Here is a 19,337-nt window from a genome sequence, read left to right on the forward strand (position 1 = left end):
AGCGATTCGATATTCAACTTTTATGAACGAGTTCAGTGACATGTGTTTGCCATACAGCACAATCATCTCATTGCCCGATCTCCCCGTCCAGCATTAGATCCACTTTACCGACCCTTCGATTTTCGTGCTTCCTTGTAGGCTTGTCGGTGTCCCTTTAAAGGTAACTAAGGTGCAATTTAGGCTCCTGGATGAGCAGGGTATCGTACGCTCGTCATCCAGCCAATGGGCCAGCCCGCCCTACTTCGTTTCAAAGCCAAATGGTTCCTGGTGAGTTGCGGTGCAGAAGCCCCAATGCTTCTACTATCCTGATTATTGGGGACCTACTTCAAGATATCCCCTGCGTTAACTCTTCGAGGTTATACGGAAAGCGAGACTTTGACAAAACCCCGACAAGTGTGTCTTCGGTAAGAGCCAAAGTAAAGGCACACAAGACGCAGGATATTGATAGTTTCACGAAGCCCGAGTTGGCCCCGAACTTCGTCGTTTCCTCGGAATGTTTAATTTTTCGTGCTGCATTCCAAAGGCGGAAAAAAAAATCGGCTCCCCTCAATAAACCTACTTAAAGGCCTGTCAACCAAACCAAAGAAGGCTCGTTTAGTACGGTAGCGGTATTCCGACGAAGCAAAGAAACGTTTTCCACGGCCACCACTACTACATTCCTGGTTCCAGATGCTCCGTTGGCTTTGAGGACCGACGCTTCCACTACGGCTTTCGGTATTGCATTTTAGCAGGAGCTTCCTTTGGGCACCTGGACGACATTAGATTTCTTCTGGAGGAAGCTATCGGATACTGAGAGGCGGATATAGCGATATTCGAGTTTCCCGCGGTATATTTTGCTATTACACAATTTTTCCGTTTCATCGAAAGGCGTCTCATATACGCGCCACAACAATGATCGAACAAGGCCATGCCCCGCCCAGCTCGTCAGTTGTATTTCTTCCTACAACTGCAAGTCACGCTGCATTACATTAAGGGACAGGACAACATCCTCGCTGATGCTCTTTTACGCATATGTGTTGTTGCAATGTCTTCAACAGGCAGTCATTAAGGCATGGGTGGATGATGCGAAAATGCTGCATCTTTTCAGCTCTACGTCGCTAAATCTTCAAGCATTAATTATCTACGGCATCGATCAAAAGGTACTTTTTTTTTTGGGGTAGGGTAGGTGAATGCATTTACGCACACAGTGTTAGACTCCCGATTCGGTACGTCGTCGGACTACCAACTAAACACCTCCCCATCGTCAGAGAGCTAGCCTGGAACCGTTTGTCACATTACTTCGGAGCAGCCCTCGAACTCTCCCGCCTTGCGGAGCCTTCAAATCAGGGAATTTCTTTCACCAACGGGAGGGGAGAGGAGGAAGGGAACTGTCAGTTCAAGGAGCTCCCTGCCATCCGGCTCCTCCACCGGTCGAGTTCTATCTTCTTAGCAACGAGAAGGGCCCGAACGTAATGGGCAACACGGTTCCAGCTGTCAACAGTCCTCAGCATCTCTTCCACAATGTTGTCTGGAGAGAGATCCCCTGTGTTTAAATAGAGCTGCTGACGAACCCCATCCCACCTTCCACAAGAAAAAAAAGTGTCGTGGGCATCGTCCACAACTCCATTGCAAAACACACAATCCGGAGAACGCGCCTTTCCAATCTTGTGCAGGTAAGACTGAAAGCCTCCATGCCTACTTAAAAATTGGGTAAGGAAATAGTCAGTCTCACCATGCTTCCGATTCAGCCACGCACCTAAGTTGCCGATGAGCCGCGCAGTCCATCTGCCTCTAGTTTCATTTCGCCAAGAGAGCTGCCATTCGTCTAGAGTGTGTTGCCGTTCTTCGCGAGCAACCACCTCCCTTGGCTCATCTCCCTTGCGCTTGTATATGGCCTGACGCTCCCTAGCAAGAAGGGCAACGGGGATAACTCCCGCGATCACCATCACGGCCGGTTCAGAGACTGTGCGGTACGCAGACGCCACCCGTAAAGCTCCCCGTCTCTGTACTTGCGCGAGGCGTCTACGATATACCTCCTTGTTAAGAGCGCCAGCCCATACCTCTACGCCGTAGAGCAGGGCAGACTGCGTTGAGCTCATCAGGAGACGTCGCCTACTGGACGTAGGACCCCCAATGTTTGCCATTAGCCTACTTAACGCCGAAACTCTAGCCACAGCCTTGTTCGCTGCTGCTTGGATTTGCTCAGAAAAGCTCATCTTTGAGTTAAGAGTCAACCCGAGGTACTTTACCGCTGATTTTGACTCGATTATCGACTCGCCGAACCATATGGGACGCAGGGTCGGAATTCTCTTCTTAGTCAGGATGACTACTTCGGTTTTTTCCAGTGCAAGGTTGAAACCATGAGTAGTCATCCATCCGCTTACCCGTCGCATCAATATGCCGAGTCTGCTTTGCGCCTGTTCGACAGTGCGTCTAGCAACAAGCGCTGCGACATCATCTGCGTAGCCGACCAGGCGCGACTCCTCTGGCAGACGAGTTTAAGCAGACTGTCATAAGTAGCATTCCAGAGGTCCGGCCCTAGGATGGATCCCTGTGTTACCCCGACGTGACCTCCATCCACCTTCGACCCTCTAGTGTTTCATAGAGCAGGGAGCGGTTCCTCAGATAGTCCCTCAAAATCCGTAAGAGATAGTTCGGCACGTTGAAGGTATTGTCTAGTGTGCCTAGAATGTCTTTCCATCTTACGGAATTGAAGGCGTTTCTGACGTCAAGCGTTACGAGGAGCACCACCCGTCGAGTTCGGGGGCTAGGTGCCTCTGCTCGTCGAACGGCGTCCACGACCTGCATGACAGCATCAATTGTCGATCTCCCTGCCCTAAAACCAAACTGCCGGGGAGATAAGTCTCCGGCAGAGCATATCGCTTCAGGGAGTCTACTTCTGATGAGCTTTTCGAGCACTTTCCCAGCAGTATCAAGCATACATAGTGGGCGGTATGAAGACGGCAGTTCGGGATCGCCTTTCCCTTGAGGGATCAGCGCAAGCCTCGCAACTTTCCAACGAGCAGGGAAAATGCGCTCTTTCAGGCAAGCGTTGAATGCGCCGAGCAGTAGGTCTGGCCGGTGTTGGAATACCAGTTTGTACACCTCTGCTGGAATACCATCGGGTCCTGGTGCCTTCTTGTTTTTCATAGAGAGGACTGCCTGTTCCAACTCTTTTACAGAGAAAAGTGGACAGTCCTCTGCGCTCTCCGCGCCGACCTCACCGTTCCATACGGGGTGTGCAGGGAAGAGTGCCCTCACAATGCGGTCCATCTGCTCGGCCTTAAGTGAGCAGGGTTTCCGCAGAGCCCCGATTTTTCGGGTTACAAGTTTGTAACCGAGTTCCCACGGATCCCCATTCACCTCGTCGATCAGATCTTGCCAGCAGCGAGCTTTGCTCTTGTTTATTGCTCTGCGGAGTCTCCTTTTGGCTGATTTGTACCTCCCGGTGCCTCCTCCCGGTCGCCTAGACGTTGTGTTAAGCGGCGGAGCCTGTGACACTCCTTCCGGAGCTCTGCGATTTCCACTGTCCACCAATACATGGAAGGTTTGCCGCGCCTCGATGTCTTCCTGGGTATGGAGGCTCCGCAGACCGTCGTTATCAAGTTCATAACTGAATTTACGACAGTGTCAGCAGCGGCGCCACCGCTCCCAGGAGTACCCTTCAGCGTGGCCCTACCTGTTCCCAGAGTTTCGACAAACTTCCCGGTGTTCACTTTCGCCACGTTCCATACACAGAAAGATCGCTGGGGTGGCGCACACCGAGAGTTTGTGTCCACCACTTCGAAAGCAAAGTATTGGTGGTCACTTGCCGAAAAGTCTTCCAGAACTCGCCACCCGTCCACCAGCGACACCAGTGATTCCGATGCGAAGGTTACATCTGGAATGCTTCCTTCGCAGCCCGGGCGCCGGAACGTTGGGGTGGATCCGGAGTTTAGAACTACCAGTCTTGTTCTCGCCGCCATTTCCAGAATTCGTTTCTCGCTGGAATCTGTGTGAGGCATGCCCCATTCAAGTGCCCTAGCATCAAAGTCACCTCCGACCTGGATCCGCCCATTCGTGCTTAAGATAGCGTCCTCCAAAGCCTCAAGCCTCCGACGAAGTCCGGCATCGTCTCATTCGGCGTAAGACAGACACTAAAAAACGTTATCCCTGAACACCGAATCCAGACAAAGCCGTCCCCTCGGCCTTGGGCAAGAACCCCCAGGAGGGTGCCGTCCCGAACCCAGATGGCAGCGGTACCTGATATGTCTGGGTGCCATGAAACTGGGCCCTTGTTTCGGTACTGTTCACTGATGAGTACTAAATCAACTTTGGTCTCCGCAGCGAACTGCGCTAGCAACTCGTGAACGGTTGCACTCCGGTGCACATTGATTTGTAGGATGCGAATCATGTTGACCGTATCCTAGCTCTTTCCAGTTCTGCTCTGAAAACTGGACACCGCCCCGATCCCGCAGTGTGCGCAATGCTCACATCAGTCGCGCCACGGTCCCTGCATAGGACGCAGCTTTCCTTTTCATTGCAGCTGTTCGCTTTATGGCCTGCCTGACCGCATTTACGGCATGTTGCCCTTCTGTCAGGTCCCCGACAGTTTGCAGATGTGTGCCCATAATCCAAACATCTGTAACATTTGGTTGGGGCGGCCCGAATTCGTATTCTACACACTAACCAACCAATTTTTATTTTCCCGCTGTTTAGAAGCTTCCGCGCGTATTGCTCGGCAACTTCCACCACAGCGAGTTTTTGGCCTCGGGAGTTTGCGGAGGTGATACCAATCCGGATATTGGTTACCTCCGGGCATTCGCGTTTGATGGCCTCTTCTACCTCGTTCTTTTCCGTGAGACTGTCAAGGTCTCGGATTTCTAAAGCACACGTGGGTTCCAGGCTAGAAACCAAAGCTTTTTCTCCTGGAAGCCCCTTGACTGCTTCACAGAACGTGACTTTATTTATAGTCTTCGGGCCTAGTTCGACTAAGACTCCACTACCCTTCGTTTTACGTATGGAAGACACCTCCGCTCCGTTGTCTTCGGGTTTGATTTTGTAACGGATTTCGCTGAGGACTTCCGCAAAGGTCTTGCCTTCCGTCGGCTTAATAAGCAAAGCTGGCGGTCTAGTCCTCCTTCGTCTTCCCACCTTTTCTTTTGGCACTCCGTCCTTCGTGTCCGCCTTAGTTTTAGGCAGAGGTTTTTCTGATGGCGCGACGTGTTGTTGTCTTTTGATCCTCTTCGCCTTCTTCTTTTCAGCCCTGGAGAGTACCTGAGTGAAGTCTCCTTCAGATGTCCCTTCCTCCTTTCGTTTTTTACCAAGTTCGCATCGATCAAAAGGTACTTTTAGGGCATACTTTCCAGCGCACGCCAGAATTGGTCAATAGGAATAATGTTGTGTTCCACCAGGACGACGCTCGGTTTCACACATCTTTGATGATCCGCGAGAAGCTACGGGAGCTCGGATGGGATGTCCTATCGCACCCACTGTATAGTCCGAACATGGCACCACGTTCTTGGTGCTACTAAGTTGGCCCCTGAAGGAGCTTGCGAAAACTAGCTTGCTCAGTTTTTTGCAAATAAAGAGGGGGATAATGGAGTTGTCTTTTAAATGGCAACAAGTCCGCGAACAAAACGGTGCATATTTGACTTAAATCAGACAATTCTAAGTATGTTGAATAAAGCGTCACATTTCGAACACAAATACGGCATTACTTTTCCCCAACCCAATATATTCTGATCATGAGAGATTAAAATAAGTGATAGTGATCAGAATGAAACCTCAACAACATTCCGATGCGTATCACGGTTTGGAGATTTCATTAGCATTGAAAACATTCAGGTGAATCAGAATGTCTAACTCTGGTACTCCTTGGATCACTTTTGGCCCACACGATTCTCTTGTATCTGCTCGTTCGTATGAGCAATCTTGTGCTTACGACAGCACATTCTTACAGGTGTGAATACATCAAAACTGTACATATACCCAAATATACATTTAAAGATTTTTCGAGTAGACGAATTGAGACAGTTCTCATAGCCATATAAGTGGTCCCCAAAAATAAATCATCGATTATTATGGTCAGACTCGAACGTTGACCTAATTTCATGATTCACAGGATTACGTCAGCTCAGTAGGAAACTTTACGGTTAGACAACTATTTTTGGAATTATTAAGGTGTGACAAATTACTCAAGAATAAACATGAGGACATGAGTTGATATGTTGATCAATATAAAAAAGTCTGGCCGAAAGGGAAGTGAACAGGTACATTAGCAACGCCAGACTGAGTTGCTCCGTCACTAGAGTCTCTCCAGTCCTGATCAATTACCGAAAATCGCTCTCTGCCATCAACCTTGGAATGTCATGCATGTAACGAACTCCCGACCAATGAGCGTCCTACATGTGCACAAATCTTTCATCGAACCCGCTAAACGGCAATATTTCTTTATTGTTCACGGAGACGCAAAAGTATCTTAGGAATTTCTGGCTTGCACAGGCTCCCGAAAACAAAAAACAATGAACATCAGCATCGCATTATTCAGCTCTTTGTGTATTGCCATTCTCTTAAGTCCACATGTGCTGCAAGAATCGTATCAACAAATTGTTTAACTCTCAGGCATGTGATCTTGATAATTTCTATTTTTAAGATCCTTCAAGGTTTTTAGGAATATCGCAGTGAATTGAGGGAGAAATGATCTGTTTGTGATGATTCTCTTTGTTTTTTTTTCTAAGTATTCTCCAAGGAGTTTTTTGAGCTTTCTGGATGCAATTTGATGAGGAAAAGGAATTTGGTATTCCCAGTTGGAAAGTATGAGGTAGAGAGAAATCGATCTGGTCCTCCAGCTTTTAAATGCTCTGAGTAGAATCCACAGTTACTTTTCGGATTTTTCAGATAATTGTAGAACAGGTGACAGCAAACCCATTCTCAGGCGTAAAGTAGGCAGTGTGTTGCGCAGGTTTGTAAGTCCAAAAATATTAGCCCCGACACAATGACTTTAACATTGAGTGGAAGCCTCGTCGTAACCACTCCTCAAAACAGAAATAACCCCAATTTGGATACTGATGGAAACATAGCGCGCTCAGCACACCAACGCTCATTGTTGGCAGTTCGCAGTTCCGCTTTCTCCAGGTCTCCCAGAGAAGCTCACATTCCTCCTTTATTGCTCTGCGCTATGCGCTTTTAGGCCGACCAATTCGTCTGCCATTCTAGGATAGTAAATTCCATTGCCTGGCATAACCAGAAGTTCCCTCTTTAGTGTGACCTATCCACAGCCCTTTCGCCTTCTAATAACACGTCCATCGTTCCATTCCTTCGAAATTATATCTGGCCAAAGTGCACCGATGACATGGTGGAAACAGGTGCTAGCGAAGGATTTGGCCCCTTAAGTAATCGTGGAGGTCACTTTCCTAATACTCCAAAAACCAAAATTCAATAATTGAAAATAGTTCTTTTGGCATTTTAAACGAAACTGAGAAAAATAAAAAAGTTTAGGGGTGGTGGGAAGAAAGGACAATTCTTCAGGACTTTTGGGGATGTACATGGGTTCGTTCCAAAAGTAATGCAATAAGATTTTCTGCGCCGCTCCTATTTATCGGAGTGAGATCCAACTACTTGGAGATTGGGAATGACTCTAACCTTTGCCGTGGGACCGGTCTCAGTGCTCTTCAAGCTGTGAAAGTGGCAGGACGTCAGTTATGGTAAACCTCTGTGTCAACAGTGGAGTCGACAATTTAGTTCGATCGTTATATAATATGATAATTTTTTGTGTTAAACTGAAAAAAATCTCTTGAAGCGATTAACGAAATAATTCGTGAGGTTTACGGGGAATCTGCTGTGTCTTACTCAAAAATTGGGAGGTGGTCAAAAGCTTTAAAGAGGGCCGGGAGGAAATTCCCGACGAACAACGCTCTGGGTGGCCGTCAACTAGCAAAACCGAAAACAATGTGGCTCATATTGGACAATTGTTGGACTCTAACCGTCAATTGAGTATTAACATGGTTGCCAATGAACTGAACTTGTCGTCCACTGTTGTTTCTTGCATTGCTACTGAAGATTTAGCGATGAGGAAAGTGTGCGCCAAGATCGTGCCCATCGTGTTGTCAGACGACCAAAAGATTAAACGAGGGGAAATGTCAAGTGAACTTTTGCTGCGTATTGAAATTGAATCTGATTTTTTTTGACAATGCCATCACTGGTGATGAAACCTGGGGTTCTCAATACGACTCAGAAACAAAAAGGCAAAGCTCTGATTTGCACACTGACCAGTCCCCCAAGCCCAAGGAAAGAATGGGCAAATCAAAAGTCAAAAGAAGGCTTATTGTCTCATCACGATTCTAGTCCATAGAAGAGGTACAATCAGCCGTGACGAAGACTTTGCGAGAGATTCGCGAAGATGCCTTCCAAGGCCCGTATCGGTCATGGCAGGCTCTCTGAAAAAAAATGTGTAGATCCCTATCCTTGGAAGAATTCAAAGAATTTTCAATGATCGTGCAAATGTGTTCAATAAATTACTTAAAAAAAATAATTGCATTACTTTTGGAACGCACCTTGAAAATGTTTGGGAAAATAGAGCCAGAATCCACGATTTGTGAAAACTCATAGACCTAGTTATTCCTACTAGTAAAGACAGAATGTAAAATGAGTAGCCAAAAGTGCCTAGGATATTGGCTTGAACACTGTTCTACTGAGTACAGCTGGTATAGATGTCAAGAAATTTAACTCTCGGCATACCCTTGAGTTAAATTATTTTCTATGGCAAAGTGTGGTCTCTGAGTTTGGGATTGCCTTGTGATTTTGGCTGTTCCCTCGAAAGTGCATATTCAGCAAATGATTAACTGCCTATTCATGGGCTTCTTTAACAAGAATTCGCTTTAATTTTGGGCTATCCTGACTCCTGTCCTTAGACCTCGGTGGGTGATCACCCTTGCCTGTTCTCTACGCCAAATCTTCTACTCCCTGGGACGCTTAGCATTAGTACGTATGGGTTCAAAACTGGTATGGGAATGCCTTGAGAGACTGAATACACTCCAGGCCATGGCGGGCTGGAAGGCAATGAGGCAGCGGATGAACTAGCCAAGAAGGGAGCAGAGATGCCTTTACACGGGCCAGAACCCTTCTGTGGAATCGGAAACGGTTTCATGGCTATGAATCTAAGAAACGAAGAGAAACGGTTGAGGGAACTATATTGGGCGGGCCTACCAGGGATGGAGCAGTCCAGGGTGCTTATTGGGGGATACGAACCCATGCGCACAAAGGATTGCTTAAACCTCACCAAAAAGAACCTTCGAATCATAGTAGGAATTCTCACTGGTCATTGTCGGCTGAACTACCACCTAGGGAAGCTAGGGATATCTACGGACATTGCCTGCAGGTTCTGTGAGGAGGAGGACGAAACCTCTATGCACGTCCTGGGACAGTGTCCGGCACTTGTGCAAAGTAGGTCGATACATCTGGGAGAACACTTAATACCAGATGCAAAGCTGAAACTTCTGGAAGTGGGGAACATACTAAAGTTCCTAACGGGTACAGGCCTGCTTGAGATACTATGACCAACAGGTACACTATAACCAGTAAAAGGGGCACAATAGTTCTTCAAGGACGCTGTGCGACTTTCCCTTAATAGAATAATAATAATGGGTTCAAATCAATTTTTCATTGATTTCTAAATGGGACAACTGCGGTTGGTTTCATACCCACTGCGAAATCAATGTGCCTGTGATTCGGGGGTGTAATATCATTTCATACCTGTCCCTACCGGCCCAGGAATATCAATAGTTAATAAAATTCCCGAGCTATCAGCGCGGTTTTTCGCGGTTTGATGCCTAATAGGATCCAAATAGTGGTGCTGAGATTGTTGTAAAGGCCAAGTTATTCCAGAATTTTAGCACCGTTCTGTTTCTGCTCTAGAAGTCATTGAAACCATTTATTGAACGATGTCGGCCCAGTGACATGCTCTTTAAGGTTAGTCTCTCACCCTTTCCCACATCATTGAAGAGGGAAGCAGTTCAGCCAATTGGAGCCTAGTATTAGAAGTACTGACAGACGGGGTCTGCTTAAGCTGGTTCGTTAACGACTAGGCCTAAATTAGTTTGGGTCTTAATCGAATGTAGACTTGGACCATCCAGCGATTCTTAGTCAACTTAAAGTTTGCGTTTCATTTTCGTGTTTTTTTTTTGTTTTTGTGAAAGTTTTAATGACTTGGGGTACCATGGCCTTGGTTTTATTGGAGAAAGTCGTTCGGTCTTGGCAGAGCCCCTTTTGTTGAGTCAAGACTAGTTGAACCTGAGTGTTGGCTGATATCTGAGCCGCTCCTTGCTGCCAAAATAAGGTTAGTTGACACTGGACGTCACCTGGCATTTTAACCGCTGTGATTGCTCAGCGTCCGGCATGGTAGTAATAGTTTCACCTGGAGTTTGAAGACAACTCAACTTCAGTTTCTTTCATTACGGCAGAGTATAAAAAAGCAAACGGTGTCGCTAATTATTGCGACATCTACTTCTTCTACAATAAGCCATGTTATTTGTACTGCTTGTGTCATATTAGCTTGTAAGCTCTCATTTATTTTATTTGAGCTCTTACACAGAGCGCTTGTAGAATCCTATCCCTTGCAGTCGGCATCGCCCCCTAAGCAGCATTCTGGCGTTTTATCGCGCACAATTCTGTTCTCTGAATGACCAAAATTGTAGCATAGATTTAAAATCAGAGCTCTAACACTCAGAGGTTTTTAGGCTTTTGTACTACTATTATCTCCTGTGGACGATGACAAACATCCATGGCCGTGGCCGCGGTAGGATGATGAGATCGTGAAGTTGACATCTAAGCCAGCTTGGTTATCACGCCGCCTGTAGCATAGTTTATTTGAGCTTGGACTTTTACTATCTATCCTAGAATGCCCTACGTCAAGCAGAGGAGTATTCTGATTGTGATGCAACCAATTTTTCTGCCATTTTGTTTGGCTAGTGTGCCAATAGCTCGCGTCTGGATCCACGCTGTCACTTTGATGTTGACTGTTCCAGAGGATTGTTCAGAGCCTTCTTTATTTTCACTTTTTGATCTCCTCCACTTTTTTCCACTTCGTTGTTAATAGTGAGAGGGTTGACTTCTGGGATTTGTGACTGTAGCCGTCGTCTTAGGTCTTTAACGGGAGCTGGTCTTTTGATCTTCATCCCTAGTTGTTGCAAGACTTCAGGTTTGATCCTTTTTCCTACTGCAAGCTTAACTTCATCTTGTTGAATTCTACTTTTCAAGTTTTTGTAAGATTTCGGCGTAACTGTGCTGGGTAGATGAGTATGTATTGCATCTGTCCTGATACGCTCCCTTCTCTCTCTCCTTTTTCTCTGTTTCCCTTTTGTTTTTTTGTTTCCTCTTTTGTTTCCTTAACTATCCGGTATTTTCGGCGGTTTCTCTTTTCTAGAGACCTATCAGGATTAGCAGATTAAGAATTAGACTGGCCTTTTGGTTCTCACAGTGAGTGTTTCCCTTGCGATTTTCTTATTTAGTATTGGAGACGCTATTGAAATGGCTATCGAGTTACTTTTTGTTGCCATCTTATTTATTTTGCTCCGTGCCTTTCAACAAACGTGAAAAATGTCAAAAAGCTTTTCGTCGCCAACGGGCTGTGGGAGGAGATAGGGATAGACGATCCGAAGGGAACTGACGAACCCGCTACCCAATCAGATCATGCTGAGGGTAGCGCAGATAAATCTGGAACATTCGAAGTGTGTCTCAGTTAATCTGCTGCTTTTCCTCCTAGAGGATGAGAACAATATCGCATTAACGCCCTGGATCAGATGGGGCAGACCATCAAAGGAGTCTAAAATAAATATTACAGTTTATTTCATATTACTAGAGACACTGATCGGGACATGGTATGGATACATGCCCTTGTCAGGCAGAGTGTGCACGTTTTTCTGTGTCCGGAACTGAGTTCCATCGACCTAATCTTTAAACTAGAACAGAACATAAGAACGTGTATATCACAGCCGATTAGCTGCGCATTATCCCGCGAAGGACTTTTAACCAATTATCCTCACCTCTTTCGTGTTGAAGACTCTAAAGCGAGTCTTGAACATCCACTTAAGGACGATTATGAAGAGAAGACCGTTCTGTAACTCCCAGCATGCCTATCTCAAAGGCCAGTGCACAGAAATCGAAGTAATTGACACGGTTAGGACATAACATCCTGGACATAAATGAAGCACTCAACAACGGTAGTATCAAAGCTATCAAGGAAACTCTAACCAGAGGAGGATATTTCACGTGTTGTATAGTATCTATGCTAAGAACCGGAACAATCATATTTGATTTGGGACATAGCTTCTGGATCAGAACTGATCTCTCCGGTACTCTGGTTGTAGTAATGACCAAAATTCTACGCACATTGGACAGGAGCGGGGCGAAATTGGTTGCGTATATCGACGATCAGGGATATTTCCCTCCGTTATGAGTGGAATTATGGACAGTGATTTGGGGAAGATATACCTGTGGGCTACAAGTTGCGGACTCATCATAAATCTAACAACAAGTCGGGAAACCGGAAGCTGGACGATTCAGGTACGAAAGGTTTTGTGTATTTCTTAGTACGTAGCACGTAATATATCCATATATTATGTGAGAGTATCCACTTTCGGGTATCAATATCACCCGAAAGAATGCTTCATAGTCTTCAATTTTCAAAGAATCAACAAATTTGAGGTATTATAACTTTGTTAGTAATAGTGCGATTTCCACCAAACTTGGTAAGATCATGCTCCATATTATAGCCTATATCACTGCATGGTACTTTCATGGTACTAGGATGAACTTAAGGGGGGTTTCTAATCAATTACAAAAAATTGTAGTAATATACTATTATTAACTTTATTTAAACAGATATCGGCATGGAAGGTATTTCGGAGCCCAGGCACTATATAGTGGCAGCCTCCTATTTTTTTTCAGATTTTTCGGTTGGGTAGTTTCTGAGAATGGCCCCCTTAAAGAAGTGATCACTTTCAACCCCCCGTGCTCCCTACCCTTCCAACGAATGTCAAAACTAAGATCGGCTTTGAAAAGTACTAATTGAGACCTTAAATTTGATACCCCATATGACTATATTTGATGAAAAAAAATTTCGCACCCCCCTTTTGCATGTATGGGGACCCCCCCTTAAATTCGACGTAAAAGGATGTAATTCACTGTATGCGTGAGCGTTCACAGTTCCCACCTTTCTACCAAATTTAGTGTCAATTGCTATAACCGTCTCCGAGAAAAATGCGTGTGACGGACAGACAGACAGACAGACAGTAAACCGATTTTAATAAGGTTTTGTGTTTACACAAAACCTTAAAAAACGGAGCTAATGCTATTTGCCATCAAGGCAGGAGTACCCGAATTTCATCTTCCGCAATTGCAAGTATCTAGGTGTGATATAAGATCCTAAGCTAAATTGGAGTGTGAAGATAGAACGTAGGGTTAAAAAGGTCTGTTTAGTTTTCTTCTTCTTCTTCTTAAAGAGATGGAGTTTCGACTGAGAATGGTTCTCTGGATATACACAGCCGTGGTTCTTTCCATTTTAAGGTACGTGTGGGAGCAGGCACTGAGCAGGGAGCAAAATAGAACGAAGTTTATTGATATTAATTAATATTAACGTAGATGCTACTAGGACTCTGCAGTCTCACCCGTCAGATAATAATAATAATCGTTGGCGCAACAATCCATATTGGATCAGGGCCTTCAAGTGTGTTAGAGCACTTCATTCAAGACCGTAACGGTACACTACAGAATAGCTTGTAGAAGGCAATGTGGTCAGCATTGCGCTCGCCCGAGATTATTACCCTGATTTGACTCATTCACAACTGAGTTGACTGGTATCCGACGTCAAATCACGATGCAAATTCCACTGCCACCAGAAATTTGAACCGCGACCTTCCGTATGACAGCCTAGTGCTCTAACCACTGAGCTATCCGGACACCCGTCAGATGCCTCCAATATACTCCGGCACCCGCTTCCCCTTGGACCTCCGCAATAAACACGCTGTAGCTTGCAGTGCTGTCAGAGTACGTGAGTCTGGATGTTAGACAGCAAAACCTTGCGGTCGTAGTAATAACGGGTGTATCATGTATTTTGGCACTAACTTCAAAAGCATGTCATTCGAAAACAAACAATCGATTTGAAAAATCCTTTTAATCGTACTTTATTCTGTTCATGATTCGTCGAAAAATACATTTACAGTACACTTAATGGACCATGGTCCTCGATTTTTCGTAGTGTGGAGCGAATGTTCCGAATCAGGTTTTGGCGGACCGATGGATCGATTTCCTTCAACTTTCTCTTGATTCGACCAATCAATTGTTGCTCGTTTCGAGCCTCCCAGCCACCGACGTAGATCATACGCTTGAGAACTGCCCAAAAATTTTCGACTGGACGTCCCTGAGGTACGTTTGGGGGATTGTCCTTTTTCGGCACAAATGGTATATTTTGCTCACTCAGCCAATTCAATGTTTTTTTTGCATAATGACAGCTTGCAAGGTCCGGCCAAAACATTATTTCGTCACGACCATGATGTTTTTCGATGAATTGCTTCAATTTCGGCAAGCATTGGCCGATATAAATGTCAGCATTGATCGCTTCTGATTTGTTTGATTGAATCAAAGGCTCTGAAACACCCTTCGATGAAATGGCTGCCCACACCAACACCTTTGGTTCAAATTTTGATTTGCCGGCATATTTAACATCATCTGCTGTTGCTTCAATGTTGTCAGTATAAAAGCCGTCGTTGCCACTCAATTTATGATGCGAGAATGTGAAGTACGATTCATCATCCAAAATTATGGATTTTCCATTCGCAAAGTGTTTGTCACGAAGTGCACGGCAGCATTTTGGTATTTTTTCGAGTTGTTGTTGTGTATATTTTGGTGCTCGTCGACGTTTACGATAAATTACGTTGTTTTTCTTCAAAATACGATGGACTGTATCTTTCGAAACACCAAATTTTCGTCCCAATTTGCGTGTTGATTGACCAACCTTGTTTTTTCGCACTTGATAGCAGACTTATGACTGTTCTGGCACCTAATTTGGGTGGACCACCGCATTGCATTTTGTTTTCGGGCTCTTTACCATCGCGACAATCCTTCAGAACACGGAAAATTGTTCTGCGAGAGATTGGCTTGTCTTTGAACATTTCAAGAATTTCACTAGAACTTAGTCCGCCAAACATGTTGGCGACAGATTTCCGTAAATCGAGCTTGTACGACATTTTGAATGGATCTAACTGCACAATTTGAGTTTGACAGTTCAGTAGGAGTACAGTTAAGTGTGACTAGTGTATTGGTTTACATTTGTGTGTTTGTTTATGCAATCAAATAAACGCCTGAAGTTAGTGCCAAAATACATGATACACCCGTTATCTAGACATTGTACCTTGGGAACTGTGGGCATTTCCAACAGCTTATGCCGCACGCACACCAAGCTTCAAGAGGAATTTTGCTGTGAACTTTCCAATCAGTGCACAGCAGAATATCGGTGACGTTTTGCAAGGTTATGACAGAGTACTCTTCACAGACATATCAAAGATGTTCTGTAGAGCCGGTACGGAGGTTTCCTCGGATATACACAACGTATTCCGGTCGTACGGTCTCTCAGGATTCGCCAGTGTGTTCCCAGCGGAAGTACGAACGATACTGGAAGCTTGTCGCTGGGTGGGGTATGATCCGAGCCGTAAGTGTAATAGCTCTTGTGACCGACTGCGAAGCGGCTACTAAGGCCTTTGTTTTCAGTGGTGGGTTGGTGACGTAGTTCTGGCACGCGCTTGTGCTTCTGAGCGCCACATTCAAAATCAGCCCCTCTGGGTTGCCGATCATAGGAACAGAGGGAAATTAGTGGGCTGATTAAGTGGCCAAGCAGGGTTCTGCTCTTGACAGTCGCCTGATGGGCACAGTTTGCGTTCGGCTGACGACTGTCAAGCGGAATCTGTCCTTCGTGAAAATCCGAGCCGGCTGGATTGTGGTCTGGTTTTAGGAATTTGTGGCATCAAAACGGCGCAATAAACCACTAATTCGACTCCTGATACCAATTTACCTGCCTACACTCAAGTCTGACACTAGGTTGACTGCAAGTGAATTATATGGTGGTGGCGGTATGGAGTGGTTTTTAGCCAGTATTGAAAATTTTAGAAAGAATAAAAAATAGCATTTTCCATTTTTCGCCAAAATGTTATTAATCAAAATTAGCATTTTGGGACTGATCTGGTAGTCAATGTTTCAGGTGAAAAAAGGCGGTTTCCTCTTTTCTGGCTAAGATTTAGTTTATTCAAACGGAATTCGTAATTCGGGAACCAGTTGTTCATTTCTTCAGTGTTTTCGGGGGTCAATTCTTCCTTTCTTATCATTTTATTGCGGGGCATGGCTTCAATTTAGCTTTTTGAAATAAACACCGTATTCCGGAAATTAGTTGACTCTTTCTTTAGTGCTCATTCAAATAAATTCAGTATTTCGGGAATCAGTTGCTCTTCGAAGTACGATATTTCTATGAGTAAACTAAGTTGTACCCAAAAAAGGAAGGGACCATATTTTTTTTTACGGGAACTATTTTCCGAAATACGATTCTTCTTCAATTGGTTCTCGAAATATGGTATATGTAAAATGAAGGCAAAAGGGAAGATATTTCTTTTATTTTTTCTCAAGCGTCGAACTATATGATCATGGAAATGATGCATACATGAGCTTCCAAGAAGGGCTCAGTGAATGCGTGCTATAGCGGTGTAATAACCATAATCTCATTTGCAGAGGAGATGAGATTTTTTTTTGGCAAAGGCAATTGCGGTTGTAATTTGGAACATTTGGTGCAAATCGGTGAATATTTAGTCAAATAATATTCATCGGAAATATAAATTTTTACATGTTTCCTCGTGATTTCGTAATTTAATGAGATAAATCCAAAATTTGTATAGTTTCCAATTTGGTAACTATGGTGTCATTGATTTCGTCTTGAGTGGTCATTAAGTCTAGGCCTAAATTCTGGTCAATTTCCATTATGTCTTTCTTATGTTCCATACAAGAAGGTATTAACGGATCAACATCAATAGTAACACCTACAAAAGTACTGGCTTCCCACAAAATGAACAGAGCGGTCCTAACAAGCGTCATTCTTTTAATCTTTTGCGGTAAATCGATCCATCATAGCTCATCAAACCTCCTAAATTCAGTTCACCACCCAACCTGATTTCCCAATGGATTTTGCAATATCCATGTCACGCAGGCGCGTTAAGATTAGTCACCCTCCCACGGCATCACTCCAATAAAACCAACAATAATTTTAATGAACCCCCGTCGGCAAACTGCAAAGAACAGACATTGCACACACAAAAAGCTCCACAAAGAGGTGGGCTAGTGACGAAAATGCACTCTGAGCTCTACATACTAATCTCGGAAGATCTTGTCACCAAGCAAGCTACCCAAAAACCACCTTTGTCGGCACCCCTTTGTCAGCGCTCTCAAGGCAGTAGCCCGAGATCACTGATCTCGGTGAACATACACTCAGAGAGATCGTTTTTCGTAGAAAAGCGCCAATGAAAAGTTTTGTTTCCACTTTTATGTTTTTATTTTTATTGTCAAAATAAAAAGATACAACGAAAATACTAGCTTCTGAGCGCAGATTTGGAGTAGCTGCGCGAATGGCATCTCTCAGTTTAGTATCTTGAGCATCTTAACTTGATCTTGTGCGAAGTAAATCAGTGATTGATCGTATTCGGGTGGTATGTACGCGCGATCATCAGCTTTTGCTTTGTCGCTGGTCTAAGTTTGTTTCTTATGGTTTTTCCTTTCAATTATCACATTTGAAGGAAATTTACTAAAGAAGTTTTTCTGAATGATTTAATGTTATTATTCAATTGAGATTTTTCGGAAAAAGTCTAGATAAAAAGTGAGTTTCCAGTGCGCGATCAGTGATCGAGAGGTTCTACCGAAAGTTAACAATAAAATGTGAAAGATAAATTGCAAGTGCTTTGTTGAAGTTGCTTTTTGCGAAACAAGAAAAGTTACAAGAGTCAGAAAAGTGCTTGCACCCAAGAAGTATTGATTGTTGCTACAGCGATCTGCGATCTTTGACGATCAACAACAATGTCTGCAGCAGGAGTTTGCTACCTTCAGTCACTGTCGTCCAATATTCCATGCCGCCATGAATGGGATTCATATGATGGATATAACCATGGTAAAACTTATTTTAGTCCCGATTTTCCCTGAATTTATTTATGTTGTCTAGAATCCAAAAAAACGGTCCCTTAAGCCCCAACTTCACCATTGCATAATCCTTCGAACAATTTTAACTACAATCTATCTTTTGGCAACTACTTCCACCTAACGAGACATTCCTTGATGCGTATCTGAAATCTCGAAAACGTATCTGCCAAAATCCAATCCACCTATCAGCCGCTACTTTGAGCCTAGCACGTATCTATTCTAGGAATGTCGGCCTATCTCGCCTTCTAGTCTACTCGCCGTTTGGAATCAAGGAAAAGTGAATTCATCTTGCGTCCTAAAATTATAATTTCCGTATCTAAATTCATTTGAAGTCACCTGTTTTGCATACAATCCGTTTGGTCTGCATATGCAATTCTAATCCCCTTCAGACTGCACAATCTTTAGATGCACACGCAACCAAATTTCTCCACAAAAATTCGCATCAGACTAGGAAGAATTTTCTCGTATAGTTTACGAAGGGGCGGAATTAGGGAGGCTAACAAGAACTACAAGAGAAAGCCACAGAGATATTTGTGCGCTAATTCGGTTTGACGCAATCCTCACAATTGCACGTTTTACATGAAAAATTCTTTTTCACGAGGATTTTCTTATTTTTAGATGCGCGTGTATGGCAAAGGAAATTCATGTACGTTTTCAGGCGTACTGAGGGGATGCGCGCATGCTTTGTGTTGTTGTTTTTAATTTGTTACTACCCCTTGTGTATTGGGCGCATCCTCATGTTTTCTTTTGGCACGAGAAAACTATCTGAGAGGCGGAATTAAGATTTGAAATTTGAATTATTTTTAAGATTTTACTTTGAAATGAGCGCGAATGTAGGCTACGCGGTTTATATTTTTGGGAATGTGGAGATTTCGGGTGCAATGAACATTTGTTGATTAATGTTTTCTAAACGAGCAATAAGCAAGTGGGATTTAGTTATTTATTTAACAGTTATTTGAAAAGAAAAGACGAGGAATCCGGAAAAGATTTAATGACGATAAAGCTATAAATGTTCTTTATGGATGAGGGAAATATTTCCAAAAAGAGTGTGACTTATCAGTTCCTAGTTAGGTATATGGACCTTACAGATCCTTAGAGACACACTGCGATCAGTTGAGTCCAGCGGTCAGTATAGGACCACTACTGTCACCAAGCCC

General features: G+C 44.2%; 1 protein-coding gene across 12 annotated transcripts in view; it reads left to right on the forward strand.

Moving 5' to 3' along the window:
- LOC119655591 (serine/threonine-protein kinase minibrain) overlaps positions 1-19,337 on the forward strand; it is a 312,746-nt gene that overhangs the window by 110,561 nt on the left and 182,848 nt on the right. The window contains exon 1 of one of the 12 annotated variants that reach the window (XM_038061534.1): positions 17,632-18,151. The exons of the other annotated variants lie outside the window; for them this stretch is intronic. Within the exon in view, the coding sequence (XP_037917462.1) occupies positions 18,061-18,151 (91 nt within the window). The 5' untranslated portion in view covers positions 17,632-18,060. Of the gene's footprint in view, positions 1-17,631; positions 18,152-19,337 lie in introns of those variants that run through there. 12 annotated transcript variants of the gene reach the window in all.

The sequence above is a fragment of the Hermetia illucens genome, chromosome 4, assembly GCF_905115235.1.
Source record: "Hermetia illucens chromosome 4, iHerIll2.2.curated.20191125, whole genome shotgun sequence".
NCBI lineage: Eukaryota > Metazoa > Arthropoda > Insecta > Diptera > Stratiomyidae > Hermetia > Hermetia illucens.